Genomic DNA, 22290 nt, shown 5'->3' on the forward strand with positions numbered 1-22290 from the left:
GCGTACTTTCGCGCTTCCAGCGAGCGCGGATTTTATTGATGAATCAGGGGCAATGTGTATCAACACCTTTACATTGTTCTCCCCAGCCCCTTTTTGCCGGGTCTACTACCCAGCACTTTTTAGTAACCACCCTGCTGTTTTTGGGTGGTCAATGAAAAGTTGGGTCACAATACAGGGGCTGCCACCCACCTCTTCTGGGGCAAACACTGCTCTTGATACTTACTGCTCTTCTCAATTAATTCACCCATACAGAAAACAAGGGTTTGTTCACATTTGTGCACTGCATTGACTTATGTTATAAATTATTTGAATGGGCAGGCCAATGCATTACATAGGGCCATAATGAGCTGGCCAAAGTCATTCAAAACAGTGCTTGCCCCATTTAAAAAATCACCGCTTACGGAAATACACATCAGTACACTGCATGCATTTCCCCAGTGCATTTCTGTGATTCATAAGACACAAGAGCAGGATAGAAGAGAAATTTCTTCCTCACCTTTCTTGACTCTGTACAGCATGGTCAGCGTGTCGTCTGTTGTAAGTGCAGTGACGTGTAAATTGTTCACAGTTGATACCTGATCTGCCAAAGCGGTTAGTTCATGGAAGTGAGTGGCAAACAAACAAAATGCCTGGATTTTAGTAGAAATGAACTCGGAGATTGCCCAGGCAAGACCAAAACCATCATAGGTGGAGGTTCCTCTGCCCAGCTCGTCAATGATGATCAGAGAGTTCTCGGTTGCTGATCTGTAAAATATAATATAAAGACAAATCTCAGCTTCTATTTATTGAAAAGAAGGTAAAAAAAGAATAACCATAAATATGGCCTAACAGCTTCTTGTGGTAAATTGTAAACATCAACTCTGTATACACATTTTACAACAATTTAAACACAGTACATATCTGGGAACTTGTATCAGATGATAAATCTGTACTTCTATGCTGTCTGTCTTGTGCTCCATCCCCCCATCCCCATATCTTATCAGACCACAAAGTCAGATCCTTGATCCCCACTCTAGCAGTAGAACACATTGGTTAAGTTTGCCAACAGTGCAATGGAGCCAACACACTGTGGAGTTACCCTCCTGCTCACCGATGGGGCATGTTAAATACAGTAGTACAGTTTGTGCTGGCAATTACCTTTCTAGGTAATTATATGTTGCTAGGTAGGGGATCATTAAAACAAATATGTTGCTCTGCACAAGCTAAATAATATGACAAGAGGTTCACTTTAAATTGTGTATCACTGATATTAAACATGATTGCTCCACTTTAAATATACATTTAAAGAGCTTTGTTATATCTGTTCTTAGTCTTAACAAGCTACCTGCCCTAAAATAGCATAGCTCATCCATAGATACTATACAGTGAGTAAATGATGTCTTCCCTAGGATAGGAAAGGCAATAGTAGAATGATTACTAGGAGAAACAAAAATGACGCAGGCAGCATACCGAAGGACTGGAAAGCATCAATATATGACAATAATGGTTGAGTTTAGACACAATGAATGGACTCCCTTCTTTCTGTAGAAGGCAAGTAAAACAGCTTGTTCTGCTTGGCCTCACATCACCCTCCATCAGCAACTGTCTACCTTTACACAGTTTGACGCTGCAATGGAGTGAAATACATTCCGCATACTTTAGTTAGTCCTAATGGAAGAAAATCTCTAGGCAGCATTTATGCCTTGATTGACAAAAAGCAGTGGACAGGAGCTGACAAGAAGGAAGTAAGGCAACGCAAAGCAAAAACATGTCATTTATTAAATCTAATGCTGGATGTAGATTCCCAGAGGTCTCGCAGCTGAGTGCCTGGACCCGTAAGATTTCCTCTTATTTTAAAGATACCGTATGTTTAATATTTTGCTCAAGCAGTGAGCATTTGCTGTGACAACACCAGGTACTCAACACTTTTTTGTCCCTCACTTTCTTATTAGGTTAAGTAAGGCTTTAACCTGGCAGATCTGCTATGGACAATATGCAGCAGTGTTCTTCCCAGCCCCTTTTAGCAGGGAGCACAACCCGGCACTTTTCAGTAACAACCCAGCTGTTTTCTGGTGATTACTGAAAAAGTTAGGTCACAATGCAGTAGCACTGGATAGAGTATAATACAAAGATTATGGAAAAAATGTAAGGGTGTAAGCAAAAGGGAACACAGTATTGGGGGACAGTGGAAAGATAACAGAATTATAGAAGTTATAGGATTTATTCTGCAACAACAATTGGGAACATTCATTTGTCATCCCCACTTTTTGATCAATCACCAACAGCTTCTCCTAACCCAGTTGAAAAAGGTTTCTGGAGAGAACACTGTACAGGGATTAATCTAAAACTCTTAAAAGGTCAGAAGAAAAGCAGAAATAAGTTTACTTAAAGAGTAAAAAAAAATTCCATGAGCAATAATTATCTGTACCAATGGTGTGCAGCCAGTCTTTAGTCCTGTTGGCTTCCCTTATGATTGGTTACAGGGACTCCTATTCTTCGAGGCCTCAATTCATTTTTATGGGTGTCTCCGGTCTGATTACAAATGCACTCAAACTCTGTTTTGTGCCATCAACACATGCATGCCCACCAACACCAACGCATGAAATATTAAACTGTCAGAGCTGAGAGTAAAAAAGGGTTGACAAAACTGCAAACTGTATATGCAGAACAATGGTGCCCTAATATAGCCAATCATATTTTGTTTTTGATCTGAATATAGTAAAGACAGGTTACTATAGGCATTGCTGTTCATTCAGTTTCCTTTATAAAGCACAAATTATTCCAAGCTTTGTGTTTAATCAGAAGCAGCTTTGACTGCACTTCTTTCACTGTGTGTACCTGTCTATTGCAATTACTGCATTAGTCATCTGTAAATCACAAAACTACGGGACATAAGGCGAAACATCTGCTACAGCTATTTCTTAATGAGAAGGGTTTTATTTTATGAACAGTAGGTGCAATCTACTTGAAGTATATGAAGCACAAACAGTAATGACAGACAAGACAGAGTGGAATATTACAAATCTCTTCTAATTCTTTTAAAGGTCCAATCACCAAAAAGTAACGGTGTATGAAAACCAATCAATAAAATTTTAACATGTTAAAGCATTTGTAAGTCATAAAGGTTTTGACATGCTAATGTCATTTCAAGTCATTTTCAATGTTTTAAAATCTGCAGCTGAATAAATACAAAGTGATCCCGCTAGGAAAGTCCTTGTTTGGGCATCTTCTGTTATAGAACGGCAACACTTCTTGTCTCCCAGTTTCTCTGTTATCACATGAGTTTGCAATGGAGACTTCCAGAGGATGTTTCCACACATATTAGGTAGGCATGGTTCACTGTTATCATCGTTAAACCCTTGAGAAATACTATGCAGCCATGTTTGCAAGATGTGGCTGTGGAAAAGGCAGCAGGAGATCAATGTGGCTAAAATATAATTAATGATTTCAACAAAGCATTTTCTTTAAAACAGAACTTAAGCTCCATCAAATTTCTGATCAGACAGGTCTTTACTGCAGAAAGGGAAAGAATCTCCTTTTTTGCAATAAAACAGACTTACCTGCCCGTCATTGCCTTTTGTCAAAATCACTACGCTATGAATGCTTAGCGTAGGAAGCCGAGTTACCCGGCGCATTCCAGCGTTCCTTATGGCTGTTGGGACTAAATAAACTCCTGCACTGGAGTTGCATCATTCCAGCCCGGCCAATCTAGATGGAAGATCGAAATCGGGGAGAGAAGAAAGAAGATGGCAGTGCCTGCAACAGAACTGGTGAGTGAAAAAATTGTGATCAGGTAGGTAAGGTTAATATATTGCAGAGGGGACATCGCCTGTTCCTTCTTCAATAAAAGGCCCGCCTGGTCACGATTCCATTAAACAAGTAATGCACATTTTTGCACTACCTCTTCCCAATTAATGATTTTTTTTTTTTTTTTGCTTCAATTTGTCCTATTTGACTCTATTAAAAAATAACATGTCCATCTATGGCTACCCTGGCCAAAAGGGGACCATGATGCTGTGTGATTTTATTCTCAAAGTATGCTAAATGCTCGGGAAGTCAGTAGAATTCAGTAGCATGGGCAGTATAATGGTAATTATTCATGTTTTTCCTAACCACTAGATAATTAGCCATACATATACCACTGCATTTGGTAGGTAGTGAATGCTTCTCCATACATTTTTTTCTTGTTAAACTGTCTTGTACTCAAATACTATCTGAATAAACTGCTTTCCGAAAGTGTCATGCATACCACAACACACAGGTGAACCAATTACTAAACTGTCATTAGAACCCATTGAGGGACAATACCTGAGGATTGAAGCTGTCTCCAACATCTCAGCCATAAACGTGGACACTCCCTTGAGTTGACTGTCTCCAGCTCCGACTCGAGCAAGAATGCAATCCACTATGCTCACCTCTGCAGAGTCACATGGAACAAAGCAGCCAATCTGGGCCATAACAACTATTACTCCAGTCTGGCGAATATAGGTGGATTTTCCTCCCATATTAGGACCTACAAAGTAAAGTAAAACATTTCAAGAAATGTGGATACTTGGCTAAACACATTTTGTTTAAAGAAACAGCACAGTACATTTTTTTCATTTTCAGTCATGCTTTCTCCCATCAAAGGACTAAGATCAAGCTCTGCCATGAAAGCATCAAACACCCCTGTATGTGTGTGTGCACAATTCAGCTTAAGCTACTGAACTTTGTTCAAGATGGAAGCATCACCTGCTGGCTGGATAAAAGGAAACAGTATTCCTATAAAAAAAAACTTATACTTAGCAAAAAAAAATTCAACAAATCGTTTTAGTTCTCATCAAGCAGTCCGGACTTGGAAACCATTGAGTGGAAAACAAGTTTTGGCCTAAGACATACCTTATATTTTTCATATTAAGAACTTATGGAGGACATAGGAAAACTTTTAAAACTCAGCATACTTCTCCAACAGACAAAAACCCTCATTCTGACTGTAAGTCAGTTGCAATGTTGATTAACCCACTTCCCAGACACAACATGGACGAGTTGTCAGAATAACTTAAAATAAAAATTCCATTTGATTAAATCAGTGACACCGGGAAGAGGACCTCATAGCTCTGATTTTGCACTGTAATGCTTCTAATGTATCGATCAATGCGGCATATGTCATCCAGGATGTGAAGGTCTGTTTCCTATTGCTCTTTCTTTACAGCGTGCAAAAGAAGAATCAAATAAATTACAAAAGTGCTTTCTTTCCCTTAATGCAGATGAAAGTACAAGAAATTCTTCAAACTACAACAAATGTGTTTTAAAGGTAGAGGCAAACTCTGAATGTTATAAACTGGAGGCCTCAGAGGACACTAGGAATTACTAAAGTAGGATAAAAACTAGTAACTTTGCATACTACTAAACATCTTGTTCTATGCTCTTCCTTGACTATGAGCTGCAGCCATCCCTATACTGGTGGCAATCTCTCAAATGGTTGCCTGGGCTGGGAAAGGTTGCTAACCACTGATGGGAGCCGATGTATCATAACTAGAACGTGGTCGAAACAGGACATTGGACACAGACAGGCCCACCAGTACAAGGTGATATTAAAGGTTAAAAACAGATTAACTTTTGGAAAGTGCTAGACAAATGAATACCCAACTTTATCAAACCTTGGTTTCTAAAACTGTCTGCTGGGATATCTCCATACTTCCTCAGTTCTGCTACAACAAAGGCAGTCCCCATTGTCCCAGCAACAGTTCCCATTATGAAGAATAATGTTAAATATATACCTGCATTGCCATTCTTTATTGGTAGCATTTCTATTCGGATCTAAATACATAAGTATTAGTCAGTTAAACAACAGCTTGGAACACGCAAGTCAAAGGGCAGCCAGGGTTACATAAAACCTCTTCTCATCATATTGATATTAACCTCTAGTTAAAAGGTGTGAATATAACTCTGCCATACATAGAAATTATGCTCGCATTTAGCAAATGAAGGTAGCTATAACTGCCTGGCCCTTTTACCCAAATGATGTCTGGATGATGGCAAGAACTACAAATATGTTTATTAATGTGAACAGAACAAGTTTAAAGAAAGTTTTATATAGAATTACTGTTTATGGCATTCTAAAAATGTTCTTTTTTCACTAGTGAAATAAAAAATACTGTTTTCACATATCAATAAATTGGCGGTGACTCCCTCTCTGCCCCCATTACACTTTTAAACATGGAGTTTATTTATTTATAAATAAATATATAAAAAAACATAACTCCCCTAAAAACACTCACTCTGTCTGCCAAAAAACTATCTTGTGATATTTCTGGTAGGGACAGAAGGCTGATCATGCTGCAATTTATAAAGCTCATTCTATTGAATTGCAAAGAGTTCTTCTACAATACCTAAACAACCTAATAAATGCCCAATGCTGATGAATTGCATCTAATATGGTGTTTTCACCCAGCCCCTTTAAAAGCTGGGTGCACCACAATCTAGAGTCCGCCACCAACCTACAGCATCTTTCCACCCAGAAAAATCTGGAGAAAATACTGCCTTGTAAGTCGACTACACACATTAAAATCTTAGTGTACAATCTTTGATCTACAAAAAGATAAGTAATGCAAAAGAAGCCTTGATTGGATACAAACTTGATTGCATGGTGGCTCAGAGGTTAGCGCTCTGGAACCACTGCAAAGGTCCTAGGTTCAAATCTCATCTTGGACACTATCTGCATGAAGTTTGTATGTTCTCCCCGTGTTTGCATGGGTTTCCTCTGGGTATTCCAGTTTTCTTGGAAAACCTTCCCCAAAAACATTAAGTTAGGTTGATTGGCTTCCCCCTAAATTGGCCTTAGACTGTAATGATGTTGATTCCAACACTCCTGGCCCAAGGTCCCCTAAATGAATACACCTATGTGGCCAACAAAGGCTCATTGGACAGGGGATTGGCAAATATTAAAGTTTACCCTAAAGCTAAAGCCCCAATAAAGTAAAACTAGCTGGAAATGGACAAAGATAACAGTAGACCGGTTGTGGAAGCAGCCATTTTTATCAGATGCCATACCTTTCACCTAACTGTCAAATGCAGAACTGGCATAAGAAAATGGAACAGATTCTAGTTAATTTCCCTAAACTTTAAAATAGACAATAAAAGAAAGAATGTTTTGGCAAGGTCATATTGATCCGAGGCTGACTGCCAATCGGAAGGTTATAAAATGAAAATCTAAGAGATGCTGACGGCTTACCAGTGATAATATGGAACATCTGTTTCTCCTTCTCAAATGTTATGTCATTGGGAATGAACGCAACATCATCCTGCACTTCAATACATGGGTGTCTGGCAGACTTGAGCACGATACGTCCCTGTCCCTTCTCCAGGATGATGGGACGAACATATGGTACTGGCGCTCCATTAGAAACAAAAGCAAAGCTGACAACGGCATCCAACTGAGCAATTACATCGTTCAGTGTCTGAATTGGATCTACATATCCTATAGGAAGAAAGACAAAAGTTTCAATTACATTGCAAGTTTTCTGAGCAAAACCTTCAGGTCTAAAACTTTAAAAGTATTCAATCCAGAACATCAGATAAGTAAATAAGAGTTTTACAGTATTAAGGGGGCTCCCATATCTCTCTTAGGATAGGTTTACCGTTGCTTGTTCTCCTGAAGGGAGCACCCCTACCCACCGATGCTCACTTTCTACGCACACCATAGAAGCCATGCGACCAAGGCCTGTTAGAGCTTACATTAGGTTAACAACTTTTTTGGGCTTTTTACGTAACAGTGTCTAAGCTTGGCAATTATCCACTCAGGACAAGCATTGAAACCTCACATGATGTAGCATATGCAAAAGGACTGGGTAAATACAGAGGGCTTGAAAAAAAAGTAGTGGATGAGCAGAAAGGTGAGTATTAGTGGATAGAGCGGTGATCTTACAGGTGAACCTGTTAGTTAGCCCTAAATGGGCACGGTTCTGATTTCCTTTGCAGTGTTCTCCCCAGCTCCTTTTAGCCGGGTGCATCACTCGGCACTTTTTAGCGACCACCCGACTGTTTTTGGGTGGTTACTGACGAGTTGGGTCACAATACAGGGGCTGCCACTCTCCTACAATTTCTTACCACCCAGCTTAAAAATACTTCTGAGTTAAACACTGTCTTTGAATCTTTTGGATACATGGGCATTGTTCATGCTGCAAAGCAGGATGGTAGGGGAGGGGGCTTTTTTCACTTTGACTGGATATTAGGCCTCATCTTTCCACACCTTTCCCTTGTGATTTATATCCTATTTATGAAGTCACCACAAAGCAGATGGATTGGGAAAGAGATTGGTGTTGACTGCCAGGCTTGTCACACCAATACATAATGGTTTGTCCATACATAACTGTAAATGAGCCTATATCTTGTCTTCATTTACACTAAACTTCAGCTTTCTTTAGATATGAACACGTTACATTTAAAAGAATAGGATTTTTAATTGTCATGGATCATCATGTAGAAAAATCCATGAAAATAGTCCCAATTAGAAAGTGTCCTAATACTACATTCATATTCTTCATCTGTTGTCCGCATCACTGATACTGTTTAGTTAAATATCAGCATGACACACACAAATATCATTCAACACATTAGCTAGCTGTTCTGTAAATTACACATCAGTCATTGAATGTACCTTGGCCAATTAAACAATTCTGGCCATTTAGGGTGTCTTCTGCTACCCACTGATATAACAGTCGTCATATGCTGTGGCCAAAATAATTTACAGCGCTGTAGAGCGAACAAGCAATAAGTATGGCTGACAGAATAACAATGTCATTATTATAATGCTTGACACATTGCCTGCTCCCCCTGCCCACCCGACACATTGGAACATACATAAAATCTAATAATGAATTAAACCAGGAGCTATTCATTTTCATTATGTTTGTTCCCCTGAAGGTCTAGTAGAGCGGCACTCTTGGGAGACAGAGCCATAGGTCTACATTGACATCCAAATACACAGCTGGAAGGAGATCATTAGTGAAACAGAACCCACATCTCAATCATTCAGAGAGACTCCAGCAGAGAAAACACAAACGGATATGTGGCAATTCCTACCATGAATTAAGATATCGGAGACACAAAGTTAGTGGTAATTTAACCCAATTTAACACCTGCTGACTTTCTATCATTATTCAAACACAGGAAAAAGACCTACACAGCAATGATAAAGAAATTAATTTATAATGAGATATGTGCCTGAACTCTGCCCAAACCCAACCCTCACCCACTCTGAGGGAAGAACCTATGACAATGATCGCTGGGACAAACGCACAGCAGTTATCAACTTTGGCCTGACCCATTACACTCATTACTGCAGCCTGTGCAGAAACCAACTTTTCTCAAAGTTTAGCTTGTGTGCAGGAGATGAAGGGGATGTAAAAGCAAAGAAATATAAATAATTATGCAAGATATAGCATGGTATGAAATAAGGCATGACTTCAGATATTAAACCCCTTTAACAACTCTTATTACTAGTGAAGTAAACAATATTTGTATATTAGATCTAAACCCTTGTCATAAAATCTAATCCTGGTTAGGGCATATTGGGATGTGTTTAGATGGGCGTTGATTGAGCCCAATAAATGACCTTACAGTGGCCAAGTCAGTTATATTTGCAATGAATGAGAAGGTTCAGATAGGCGGTAGTATTTGGCACTTTGGAATGCAAGTTTCATTATGTGCGAAGCAAGGTTTGTAATAGAAGTCAATAAGAAGTGTCTTCTGGGCAGCTATAAAGTGATTCTCTTTTATTCCTTTATCATTCAGTAGAAGCAGAAAAAAAAAAACAGAAATTGGATCATTGGAGTTTAACTCTTTTAAACCTGCAGAATTAGCTAGAGCCGTCTGCTGTTCTTAGAAAGCCACATATAGGGACTCCTACCAACCATGCTCAGTCTAAATTGCATGGAGAAGCAAAGAGTATAATAAGAAACAGAAAGGTTTTAACAATGTCATTAGCCTATTAAAGAGGGAGGAGGAAGAACCAGGAAGGCAAACTATAGGCATATTAAACTTTGGCTTAAAGCGCTACATTTTGCCCATTTCCTTTCTCTGCAGAGAAAGGTGCACAGATTAAACAGGACATAATAGGCAGTTTTTGCTCTCAAGCACATCAGCTTGTATTAGATGGCAGGAGCTCCCATTCCTAGGATTGCAAAACTGATCCAGCTTAGGAGCTGAATGGATCAGTGTTGGAATAGGAAGTGCTAATTTAGTCTGTAACTGACAGGATCATTAGATTGAAAGCAAACATTTAGGCAACGGATGCAAAAATAGGAGACACCTTGAAATGATGAGAATTGAAAGAAAATATTTCATGGATTTTTACTTTAAGGTTTAGCATTATAATGGCGGTGGTGCACCCTGTATAAAGCATGGTAACTTTGTGCATTTTAGAGTTAATGTACCCTTAGAACTAATTTATTTTTTAAGCAGAAGTCCAAGCCAATTAGGTTCACTTCTATCATGCTCTGATTTAAGCAGCTCTGTATCTCACTGTACCTATCAAGAAAATTTTATTGATTAAAGTCACTGGTGTCCTAAAAGATAATTTTATTTGTAGTGACAAATTTCTCCTGAAATACCTGATCCTGAATTCGTTACTTTGTGTGGGCTTCATTGGTTGGTGTGGGTTATATTTTAGAACAACTTTACTAAAAGCTGATAAAATATATTAAGATTCTCTTGTGTATGCCCACTCCAGTGTTCTCCACAGCCACTTTTAGCTGGGCGCACCACCCAGCACTTTTCAGTAACCACCCAAATGTTTTTGGATGGTTACTGAAGAGTTGGATCATCAAACAAGGGCTGCCACTCCGCCTACAATTTCTTCCCAGCCAGCTAAAATAAAAATTCTGGTTTGAACACTGAACTCCTTTTATTGAACCTGTCATGATGGCTATTTCTGGCCCAAGCCCAGACTTTATTCTAATGCTAGATTCTGGCACTACCCAACTTCTGTAAGAAGTATCAGTACCAGGGAGGGTGCATACCTGTGTCCATCTCTGACAAAGACTAGTTTTTCTTCCAGGAGTCTGTACACACAAACCTGTGCCAGTATGACAGGTCTGCCTTTAAAGGTGGGCAAATATGGCCCACTGCTAGCAATCAGCATGAAAGATTCAGACATTTCTTACAACATTCCAGGCCTATTGGGGTTTAACCATTGATGTTACATTACAAGAACAAAAGTGTATGAGCACAAGTTTTTCTTTTTTTTTTATACGCTGGTTACAGTGATGATTCAAATAATACTATGTTTGTATTCTGTCGAAACACTGCCCTCCTGTCTAAAATACTATTCTCAATGGGGAATCTGTCTGTATATTTCTGTACGTGGTCTGCTAAGGCCATGAAACCATCATATTTGCCTTTTACTTACCAGCAGAGATGTTGATGATTTCTTTCACAATAGCATTCTGTGCCTCTTCATATTCCTCTCTATACTTTATATATTCTTCATTATATGAGCTCAGCTTACTGCAAAAGACAAGAACAAACACCGTTACTGCCACATTCTCGATGCTTTATATGTTAATATCAAAGACTGAAGGATACTATAGCTGAAATGGTTTCTAAGGAGCTGCAAAAGCTAACAAAGGAAGCAGCAGGATTTGCAACTATACTATACTAGTGGTTCAACCCAGAAGTTGTTTTAAGCTGGGTGGGAAGGTGGCAGTGACCCAACTCTTCAGTAACAGCCGGGTGGTACACTTGGGATAAAAGGGGCTGGGGAAAACACAGATAGCAGCACACTTTATATACTACATATATTATCCAAAAACAGAGATAAGTTCTTTTGTCGTTTAATAGTATAATGTATATAATCATAAACAGGGATACAGACCATTGTGCCCATAACCAGAAGTACAAGTTAGTGTACAATGTTTTTTTTAAATATACACCGGTCTAATATTCACCTGTATTTATAAGATAACACACCATTGTATGTAGGAATATAAATGAGAGAAAGCAACTGCACAGGTAGGCATTTACCTGGCTGACACGTGAGAGCTTTAAATTAATGGTTTATTAGTGAAATTTGCTGCAAATATGAGAATTTCTTATTAGTAGATCTGAATCACACAATAGAAAAGTATACATGAATCTGCACTTTTTATACAGCAGATAAAGGGAGGGTGGAACAGTAGAGTAAATTAGCTGCTCATCATTTACACCTGCTGAACGGAGAGGAGTACAGTGACAGGACATCATTAGTCTGTTGCTGCTTCTTTGCAAAGATTAATGGCAGCAGAAAAGGGTCAAGTCAGCAGGTTTGCTACGCTAATTATCAGGGTTGTGCAAATCTCACAACTGGATGGAGGAAATAAAAAACCCAAAAAAACGACAACATCCATAGTACTTGAATCGTATATTTAGCCATTTTCTTGGAGTTCAGCCTAAATTTGGATGCAATTACAGAACCAAGAGCGACACACAGGAAGCCAGTGCTCCATTCTGTATGACAAAGAATCCCGCCGACCTGAACAACAGCTGGGACAAATGCATTTAGTCAGATTTTCCTCCGGGAAGCAGGCATTTGTTTCATTTTAATAATTCACAGAGTGCTGTCATCACTCCATTCTATTGTGTAGTTGCTAGAACACCATCTCGTTATGTTCCATGGACATATTGTGTAAATAACGATCAAGATAACACTAGAAGGTTTCGAAGGCACACAGAGCACCTGGCAGCTGAACAAAGCGGCAATGCTGCGAGCAGGTGGCCAAGTGTCTCCTGGGAATAATAACACTAGCCAGGGTTCACGCTCATTTGGATTGAAATAACCTCCTGAAAGATACACTAATCAGCCGTTTCCACATTGTATAACTCTCCGAGCTGCTTTAATAGTCAGAAGACATGAATGTTTCGTCTTATCAGTAAATCAACGTTCACTCTGTGACTAATGCCAATATTACTACAATACAGTCACTGGATGCAAATGGGCAGGCAGTGGCGAGGAACTGCAGCTGTCTATACAAATCAACACCTTTCACAAAATAATAAATCTTTCAGAAAGAAGTCATTTACTGCAAAAAGCCAACATTTCGTTACATTGCAATAAAGCAGTTACATAAACTAACAGCTTACACTATGAGCAAGAAATTTGGGATCTTTAAGATAAATGGGGTAGTTGGGTCTGCTAGGAGTCCTTACACACTGTAAATGATGTGACGAGTGTTTCTGTATGTTTTTATAAGCCTGTGTATGGGATTTCTTTTTTTCATACATGCTGAATGAAAGAGAAACATTCAGAAAAGGGATTTTCCCAGATAAACTTGCATGATGCAGGCATTTTTGTATTTTAAAGAGCCCTCTTAGATTGGGTATAAAAAAATTGCTTTCATGTTAGGCATTTGTAAGCGAACGTGCAACACTTACAGGCAGGATACAAATTTAAGTATTCTATCCTGACAATGCCATCTTTGCCCATATTCTGTTTCTGCTCAGCATCTACTTCCTGGACTGATATGCTCAAAAATGACAGTCATGTTAACCTATGGGGACAGGCAAAACTTACTCTGATGTCTGACAAAGGTCGGCCTCTTGGAGCTGTTGTTGTCTAGTTACCAGAGGTTAAGGATACTGAGAAAATTAGAATAAAAATGAAAAAGTAGAAGGGTTTCTTTGGCAATTTAGCTATTTAATCGCTTAGTGTTTAGGTATGTATGTATGTACAAGTAAATTTCATACAAACCAACATTAGCATTTTCTTTGGGATATTGTATTTAAGTATTTTAAACACTAAAGTAGTCCTAAAGCATGGTTTCAAAATATGGAGAATAACAAAACACCATTTAGTGAAATTGGTCTCTGGTCCCGACACATTTCACCTTATGGGCTTCCTCAGGGGATAGAGAGAACCATACCATACCAGTGTCTATGGGGAGATCACAGATAAAATGAGGAAGCGGTGACCGATTGTGATTTAGGGAATACAATGTTGACATTAATCAAATAATCATGAGGAAACATAACAAAATATTCCCTGAAAACACAAGTATAACCTAAATAACTGTGCTTTATTTTCCCCCCCTTTTTTTTTTTTAACACCTGGTGTATAAAAGGTAAGGGTTCGTCAGTCTGGTGGTTTAACACCGGGTTCCCCAACCCCTGCAGCCTACGAGTGGCTAGTGGGGCCATGGCCGTCTGACAGCTGGGCCGCGAAAGCATAGAGGCAACCTGGGGTCCACGGCTCTGGCCGGTGCACCCCCAGCGGGGTCCGACACCTCAGGGCGGTGGGGACGGGTTGCGTTTCTGGACACAACCCACCCACTCTCCCTTCGCAGATTTGAGGTCTAAGAGTGGGCGGGTTCTGGCATCATGATGTCACTCTGGGGGCAGTTTCTTCCCCTTTAAGTGACGCACAGTTCCCCGCGAATGCGCGGATTGCTTTGATTGCTTGATTTGCAAATGGAACTTTTAAAATAATGAAAAACAAACAGAAAGAGCTTAAGAGCTTTCACTTCTAAGGGGTCCATGGACTTCTTTAAAATTATAAATGGCAAAATTATACTGTTGCGTTATATGCAAAACTCTTAACAGGTCAAGTGTAATGAACATTAAAACAAAGAAGATTTTGTAGAGCTTTAATTATCTTTGACCTATTGATTTATCAGAAACAGATCAGCCAGATCACTTTTAAGAACAACTGGCATACGGAGGAGCTCAGGCTTCGGCACATACATATACAAGTGCCTAGGCAGGACATGTTCCACATCAATCAGAATTAATTTTGGAAACGCAGTATCTCTGTGTATCCTCTAGTAAGGTAATAGACTGCAGGAGAAAACGAGCAGGCTACACGCTATTTGAAATTCCTGTAAAGGTCAGATAATAGCAAAGACAGGCAAATCTTCTCTGGACAACAGGTTCATTTTAAAAACAAATCATTAGTTTAATTGTAGGCATCCTCTAACCATACCATAGGCAACACAAGCATGTAGGCGGAGGCAGTGACAAGCGGTATAAATAGCTGGCTTTACAAGTTCATACTACAAGTACATGATAATACCTGTTGGTGAATCTCACTCCATTCTTTTGAATGTCAATAGTGGAGAATTTTTTATTGTTCCTCAGAGACTTTTCTTCCTTGCAGGTAACACGGAAATAATGACCAAGCTGTGCATTGGATTCTAGTTTTATACTTTTTCCAGCATCCAACCCTATTAAAAGAAAAAACAAAGATTCAGACAAAAAGTTTTAACATAATGTAAACAAGAAACAATGTATTCATTTGTCAAACTTTTTTTGCTTGTAATTGATGGAACTATGACTTTTAATTAGATATCTGCTTTTTGAACATGTAGTGCACCCTTCCAGAAGCCCTGGTAGTAGTGGGCAATGCCATACAGCTTTGTGCATACAAGAAATGTACAGGGAAGCTGTAAGTGCAGGATGATTGTGTGTCTGCTTGTTGGCATCAGCAGAAGAGATCTTCCTAATATGACAACATGGTTCCTGCACATAATCCTAAGGCAGCTTTGGTACCCTTAGGACAAGAAGTGGCAGGGTGGGTTGATGCTGGCAGAATCCAGATCCAAATAGAAGCAAAAGAGATTGGCAAAGGAGAAAAAAGCCAAAAAAGTTTTTATATTTTTTGGTTTTACATATACATTGAGTAATATAGCAAATATAATACAACTCCTACTAGATTGTAAGCTCTTCGGGGCAGGGTCCTCTCTTCCTGTGTCACTGTCTGTATTCGTCTGTCATTTGCAACCCCTATTTAATGTACAGCGCTGCATAATATGTTGGTGCTATATAAATCCTGTTTAATATTAATTCAAACTAAAATGATGCAAAAAACAAATAAGCACAGTTTATGGCAATTCTATAAGGTAGGTTAATAATGCTCAGCGAGTGACCACATCTCCTTTGCATAGTATAGGTGAAGTCTAAATTGGGAAATCTAAGTTGGGATTTTCCATCTCTCTTTGGATATACATGTATGTACATGTAAGCTGGGGGCATAATATTGCTCTGAAGCATTTACCTAACGTTATTTAATCTGTACTATTAGGGCTTGTGTCCATGGGCTTTGGGGTTTGTACTGAAAGCAGTCTAACATCAGTTTATAATGCTTGTGAAATCATTCAAAATTATTGGCAGGTGCATTTGACCTGCAGATCTGCTTATGACATGTAATTAACTTTCAATGTTAACTTGCTTTAACAAAGTTTTGCATTCCCAGACTTTTATGGTTATGTAAAAACCTATTTAGACAAATAAAAGTCCATTGACATAGGCTCTTCAGAATATACACACCCAACCTGAACTGCTAGCAAAAACTGAAGGGAATATGTAACATCTGGAACACAAACTTTCAAAATGCTTCCCATGCTAACCAACATGATTACCAGCAGAATGAGACCTTATTGTATTTCTATATTCTTAATGCAGACGTGTAATAATAGCTTGTAAATGCAGCAAGAAATTTTACCAGGCCACCTGATTGTGGCAGAGACAGGGACTCATTCATTCATGAGCAACAGGGGCCATTGTAGAACAGCAAGTCTGGAAGGAGTGTCAGGGAACTTGAAATTGATGGAAAAATCAAAAAATTATACTGGAATTGAATGGAATGGACATTTTCCAAAGGGCACAGAGATACCAGTGCTAGCAAGATATACTATAATTTTCCTGGTACAGAAAATCAAGGCAAATCTTCAATGGGATTAAAAAAATACCTAGCATTTATTGACTTCTAATGATTTTTGAAACGTTTTTGTTTTAATTAGTTTTTTTTTCATATATAGGAAAGCTAACGTGCATTACCTGCCACCTCTGTGTATGTCTGTAAAAGACACATTACTGAATATTCAAGTAATGTGTCTTCACTTTTGTCACCTTACATTTAAGGTCCAAGCATGGATACTTCTACCATATAAACAAATTATCATCTAACGGCACTAATGCTACATACAGATCTCCCGGGAACAGCAAATGACAGCAAAAGCTATAGTTTACAGCATGGTATATTGAAAGGGCAGATGTAGACTGACAACCCAATATCACATATAGTAATGATACAGAAAAAAAATCAATGGCTTCACCTACAAAATTAACTCCTTAGAATCTAGCTGGTCGAAATCTATATCTTAGTTTGTTGGGCATTTTAGCACCATGGTGTACATTCATTTTGTTTTTTTTAAACTAGGCAATGCTGTTGTGCACAAGTCTATCCTGCTAAATCTGGCAACATGACTGTGGGTTATGCTGGAACACCCAATCCTTTTGATCCTGTATAAGACAACAGCATTCATACTGCAGGGTATTATATTAAAATTTACAGGAAACAGAATGAACCTTCTCACTCCATCAAAGCTGCATTTACTAGAAAGTATTACCAGCTCAAACATTTTAACTTGTTGCCTGGAACTTCTCTTTTAAAGGTAACCTGTAAGGGTAGAAAGTTGCCATAGCAGACTGGTGCAGGCTCCAGGGCTCTGATCCTTTTTGTACTACTTTGCGTGCCATTAATCTAAAGCCTTTGAATGAAAAGACTCTGCTCACAAAAAGCACAAACCCGGTCATAAAGAGTTAAAAGGAATTACTGAATACAAGCAATGTGTATTTATAGTGAACTAATCTAGGTCTTTGCTGAGAAAGCAATATGAAGGGCATGTGCCCTGGTAACAGGGAATTTATTTCTATTTGCAATATGACTTGAAATCCATAATTATATTGAATAGACACACAAGCCAGAATAACTTCAGTGCAGCTGGCAATGAAAGATTTCCATGAAGCTACAAGGGATGTTGAAGTTTAGGGGAATATTTTAATTTGGCAGTAGATATAACTGACTGACTGCACTGTAGTAATCAGATGTCTAAACTGGACACACATTTGTTCAGTTATAGCGTTTCTGGAGTTTTAAAGTGTCCAGTTTCTGGAATTTGCATGAACTTTCCAAATGCCTTCATACATTAGGTCATCTGTAGTACCTTATAAGAAATGAAAGATCTCTTCTATACAACTATACAGACATATTTATAGTTCTTTGTTTAAAGTATATATCCACTCAAAAGGATTTCTTTTAGCTTTGGATAATGGGGACGGAATAAAACTCCTTTCAAGTTTTTACTGTTACCAGGGGCTCCATTACTGAGATTTATCTTCACCTCCTGTCATACTGACATTTTAGCAAACAAAGTGAGGGGAACTCTCAAACAGTAATAGAGACAGAGTTTTAGTACAGAAAGGGGAAGGCTACAACCATTGTCAGATTTGAATTACCCAGTCTGTGACCCAAGATGAACCATGATTGTGAATCTCACCAAAGGGGCAGACAATGATTTAAACATTTCCTCGTTCTATCTAAAGCCAAAGAAAAAAAAATTACATACAGTTTAAGAAGGAACAACGGCAAAGGTAAATTTCTTACCTACAGACGGAGAAGTTTTGAGATGGTTTGGTGCCCCTTTCCCCAGCATCTCTAATTCAAAGCTGCCACATACATGGGAGTAAAGGTTGGCATGGTATATTAGCCTTAGCTTACCTATTCAAGTGCTCATTTAGCTATGAAGTCCAATCCAGATACAAGTAAACATGGCCTGCACACGGGTGCAGGAAGGATGACAGGTATGCAGACCCTATGATTGGAGAAGGTGACTTGCCTATGATGCTTAGGCCTAAAAACTGCCCTGGATATTGGGGGAGAATGTTTCGTATGCGGGGTGCATTTTTTTCTAAACCAATTAGTAGAGACTCCTGGGTAGGTAGCATTGCTATATTTCCAACTGTATGGATTAACCAAGGCTCAATTTACACTGTGCATTTATTTTCTGATTGCTGCTAAACAAACCGTAGCGAAACACTGGAAAACCCAAGCATTACCGTTTTCTGAGATTTCAAAGAAGGTTGACAATACATTTCTTAACGAAAAAACTTTCCAGTATCCTGACTGACTCCCATGAAAAATGTAGTACTGTATGGGAACCTTGGCAGCAGTATTCATTGCCAAATGTGGGTCTTAACTAATTTTGTCTTTTGTTTATATGAGTGTCGCTGAAATCAGCCCCTTTTATATCAGGTCTTTTTTTTTTATGATTACTTAACACAGAACATGCAGTCTTCTCCATTTCTTCCCTTCTCTCCCCTAAGAATCCCTTGTATTCCCCCTTGTCTTTTGTTGTTTACTCATTCTAACTGTTTTGTCATGAATACAGGTGTCATCCCTTTCGGTTTTGTTTTATATTTGTACAACTGATTATTGCGCTTGTTATCTATGAGGACATGACATGTCCTCATAGATTACTGTATGTCATAATAATTTGTTCTTTTTATAAAATTTTGTTAGAATTAATAAAAGTTTTTGAAACCAAAAGCTGCCCTGGATTTGGAACACGAACAGGTAAAATCCTGCAACCTGCAGAGTTTTCTTTTAATGAACGAGTGACTTTGAGATAACGTAAACTTATTTTTCATTTCAAAAATGTGTGGCACACTCTGGGGTCTTAAGTGTTAAGCTACGTACACACTTCCAATTATTATCGTCGGAAAACGAACGACGAACGTTCCTGCACGATATATATGAACGATCGTATAGCACGAAACACTGGAAAACCCAAGCATTACCGTTTTCTGAGATTTCAAAGAAGGTTGACAATACATTTCTTAACGAAAAAACTTTCCAGTATCCTGACTACCATGAAAAATGTAGTACTGTATGGGAACCTTGGCAGCAGTATTCATTGCCAAATGTGGGTCTTAAATAACTTATTTTGTTTATATGAGTGTCGCTGAAATCAGCCCCTCTTATCTCAGGTTGTTTTGTTTATGATTACTTAACACAGAACATGCGGTCTTATCCGTTTATTTCTTCCCCTCTCTCCCCTAAGAATCCCTTGTATTCCCCCTTGTCCTGTTTTTAATTTTTTCCCATTGTAACTGTTTTATCATGAATACAGGTGTCATCCCTTTCAGATTTGTTTTATATTTGTACAACTGATTATTGCACTTGTTATTTATGAGGACATGACATTTTTACTGTATGGCATACATTTGTTCTTGTTATAAAATTTTGTTAAAATTAATAAAAACTATTGAAACCAAAAGCTGCCCTGGATTTGAAACACGAACAGGTAAAATCCTGCAACCTGCAGAGTTTTCTTTCAATGAATGAGTAACTTTGAGATAACGTAAACTTGTGTTTCATTTCAAAAATGGAGAATGTGTGGCACTCTCTGGGGTCTTAAGTGTTTAACAGATGAGGGTCTGCAGGAACTATGTGCATTATACAGTCAATCTAGTAAGCACACAAGTGAGACAAACTCCAGATGCTTCATACACTGAGAGATCACTTACCTAACTCCCTGGCCGCACTGTTTAGAGTAGCCTGCATGCTCTTCTCCAGTTCATCCATCTTCTCTCTCAATTCAGTCAAATTTGGGTCAAAAGACGGTTTCACCAAAAATTCATGATTTTCTACCTGAATTAGAAAAAGAAATTAATCAGCTTATAAAAACAGGTAAATTATATACTTCTAACTAACTTTTGAAATACAAATACACTTTTAAGTATTGTCCAGCACAATACAGTAATATGAAGGACACTTTTACTGTGCTCTCATCAACAACAACTCATACAGCTTTTTCTTTCCTTTACTATGCCAGCAATCGCTGAAGAGAAATTCGCAGGTACACTTTTTTTTATTAGATTATAAAATGGGGTCATGCCAAAACGTGCAAGTTTTTATTCTTTGTGTGAACCAGAAAAAATAAATTGGCCCTATCAGTAATGATTGCATAAACGTTCCTGCTACATACACCAAAGCCTTCATTTATCACATGTAGTGGAGAAAGAGTTCACTTTTTTTTTTACATTTTGCAAACTTGTCTGATTTATATTTACCTGGAACTCTCCCACTGCACCAAACTGTCACCAAGCTTGTCTGAAACTAGTGAGTTTCAGGTAGAATGACAAAAATGAAACAGTTGAAATTAAAGACTAAATGGCATTTTGGTGATTAGGTTTATATTAAGCATGGCAGCAACTGAACAAAAATTACATTTCTTTTCAATGGATATATGGGTTGTGCCCTTACATTTCCCTTCCTGTTTGTTGTACTATTATAAGCTAGGGACTGTGAAATGGCTGCTGATTTACAGCAAAGCCCGGTGGCTCCATTTGGAAGCATCTATTGTACTATTGTGCTGTCACCTTGTGAAAGATTGATTAGAAAATCATACAGTTCATCGTACTCTACATGACCTGGGGCTGCAGCTCATTCGGATAGTAAAAATGTAGTCGCGGTTTTGTGGACATGGCAGAATGATATGAAAAATTTATTGACCTATGGGAAGAAGCTTCCAAGAAATAAGGAGCAATAAAAATGTGAATTACACTCTGCGCAGTTCATAAAAAGAAGACAAGAGCCACACACTAAATTTACAGTAATGGACCTCAAAATTTATTCTATCAAAAATGAAACTAAACAATGAAAATAGATGTCATGCATACAATGAGAAACTGGACGTTTGTGGGATATAGCCTATAGTATGTCAGTGTGTTCTATTCTGGCATCATGGCAAGTGGAAGAAGAAGGCTGCACAACACAAAACCATATAAAAACAGAAAAAAAAAATTCAGTACAATCCAGAAGACGCATGAAAATTTCATCCTTTTTAAGTCTGGCATTATAAAAGTGGTAATCAGATTTTTAAAAAAGGAGAAGAAGAGGCAGGCTTTCCAAATAATTTTTACCTGGAATGACAGTGATGTTGTGCCCATGGATGCTGAAAATGGAGGCAAGGTAAGAATAATTCCAATGTTTTACTTTACAGGTAAGTTTTTCACCCATATACAGTTGTTGAATTTGGCACAGGGGAGTGGCGGGCTTAAGCAGATATTTCATTTTAGTGGAAGGTCTGCAATATGCTTACATGGGATCCTAATATTTGAGTTTTCATTTATTGAAGGAGAAAATATTTTGGACCGCCTTCCACGGTTTGCTGGATAATACTGGCAGTTTACTATTTACTTTCACTTGATTGCAGCAACCGTTCTTTAAAAAATGTTCTGCAGATTGACAACTAAAAGGTGCTTTATATTTGGCAAACCAACATCTGGCCATTAGAAGGGGGTAATATTGAGCTTTCAGAAGGATGTATCATAATATGAACTATATATATTAGAAAATGTGAAAAATTAGTTATACAAAATTGCCTTACAGAAAGTGAGCGTCTTTAACTTCCCCTCCATCCCCGAGTTGCAGATCATGCATATTTGCCAAATAATATGTCTAAAAATGACCTATCTTGATAGCTCAGTGCACAAAAATCTCATTAAAAAGGATGTCGT

At 38.4% G+C, this 22290-nt stretch overlaps 1 protein-coding gene across 1 annotated transcript in view; it reads right to left on the reverse strand.

The window, feature by feature from the left end:
* The window catches only part of MSH2 (mutS homolog 2), a gene marked incomplete in the record, with an annotated part of 69588 nt that overhangs the window by 8185 nt on the left and 39113 nt on the right, over positions 1-22290 (reverse strand). Inside the window, 6 exon segments of the mRNA XM_072409741.1 lie at positions 497-744; positions 4288-4492; positions 7193-7438; positions 11369-11466; positions 15002-15152; positions 20296-20419. Of these exon segments, the coding sequence (XP_072265842.1) occupies positions 497-744; positions 4288-4492; positions 7193-7438; positions 11369-11466; positions 15002-15152; positions 20296-20419 (1072 nt within the window).

Source organism: Pyxicephalus adspersus, chromosome 4 (assembly GCF_032062135.1).
Source record: "Pyxicephalus adspersus chromosome 4, UCB_Pads_2.0, whole genome shotgun sequence".
NCBI classification, from domain to species: Eukaryota; Metazoa; Chordata; class Amphibia; order Anura; family Pyxicephalidae; genus Pyxicephalus; species Pyxicephalus adspersus.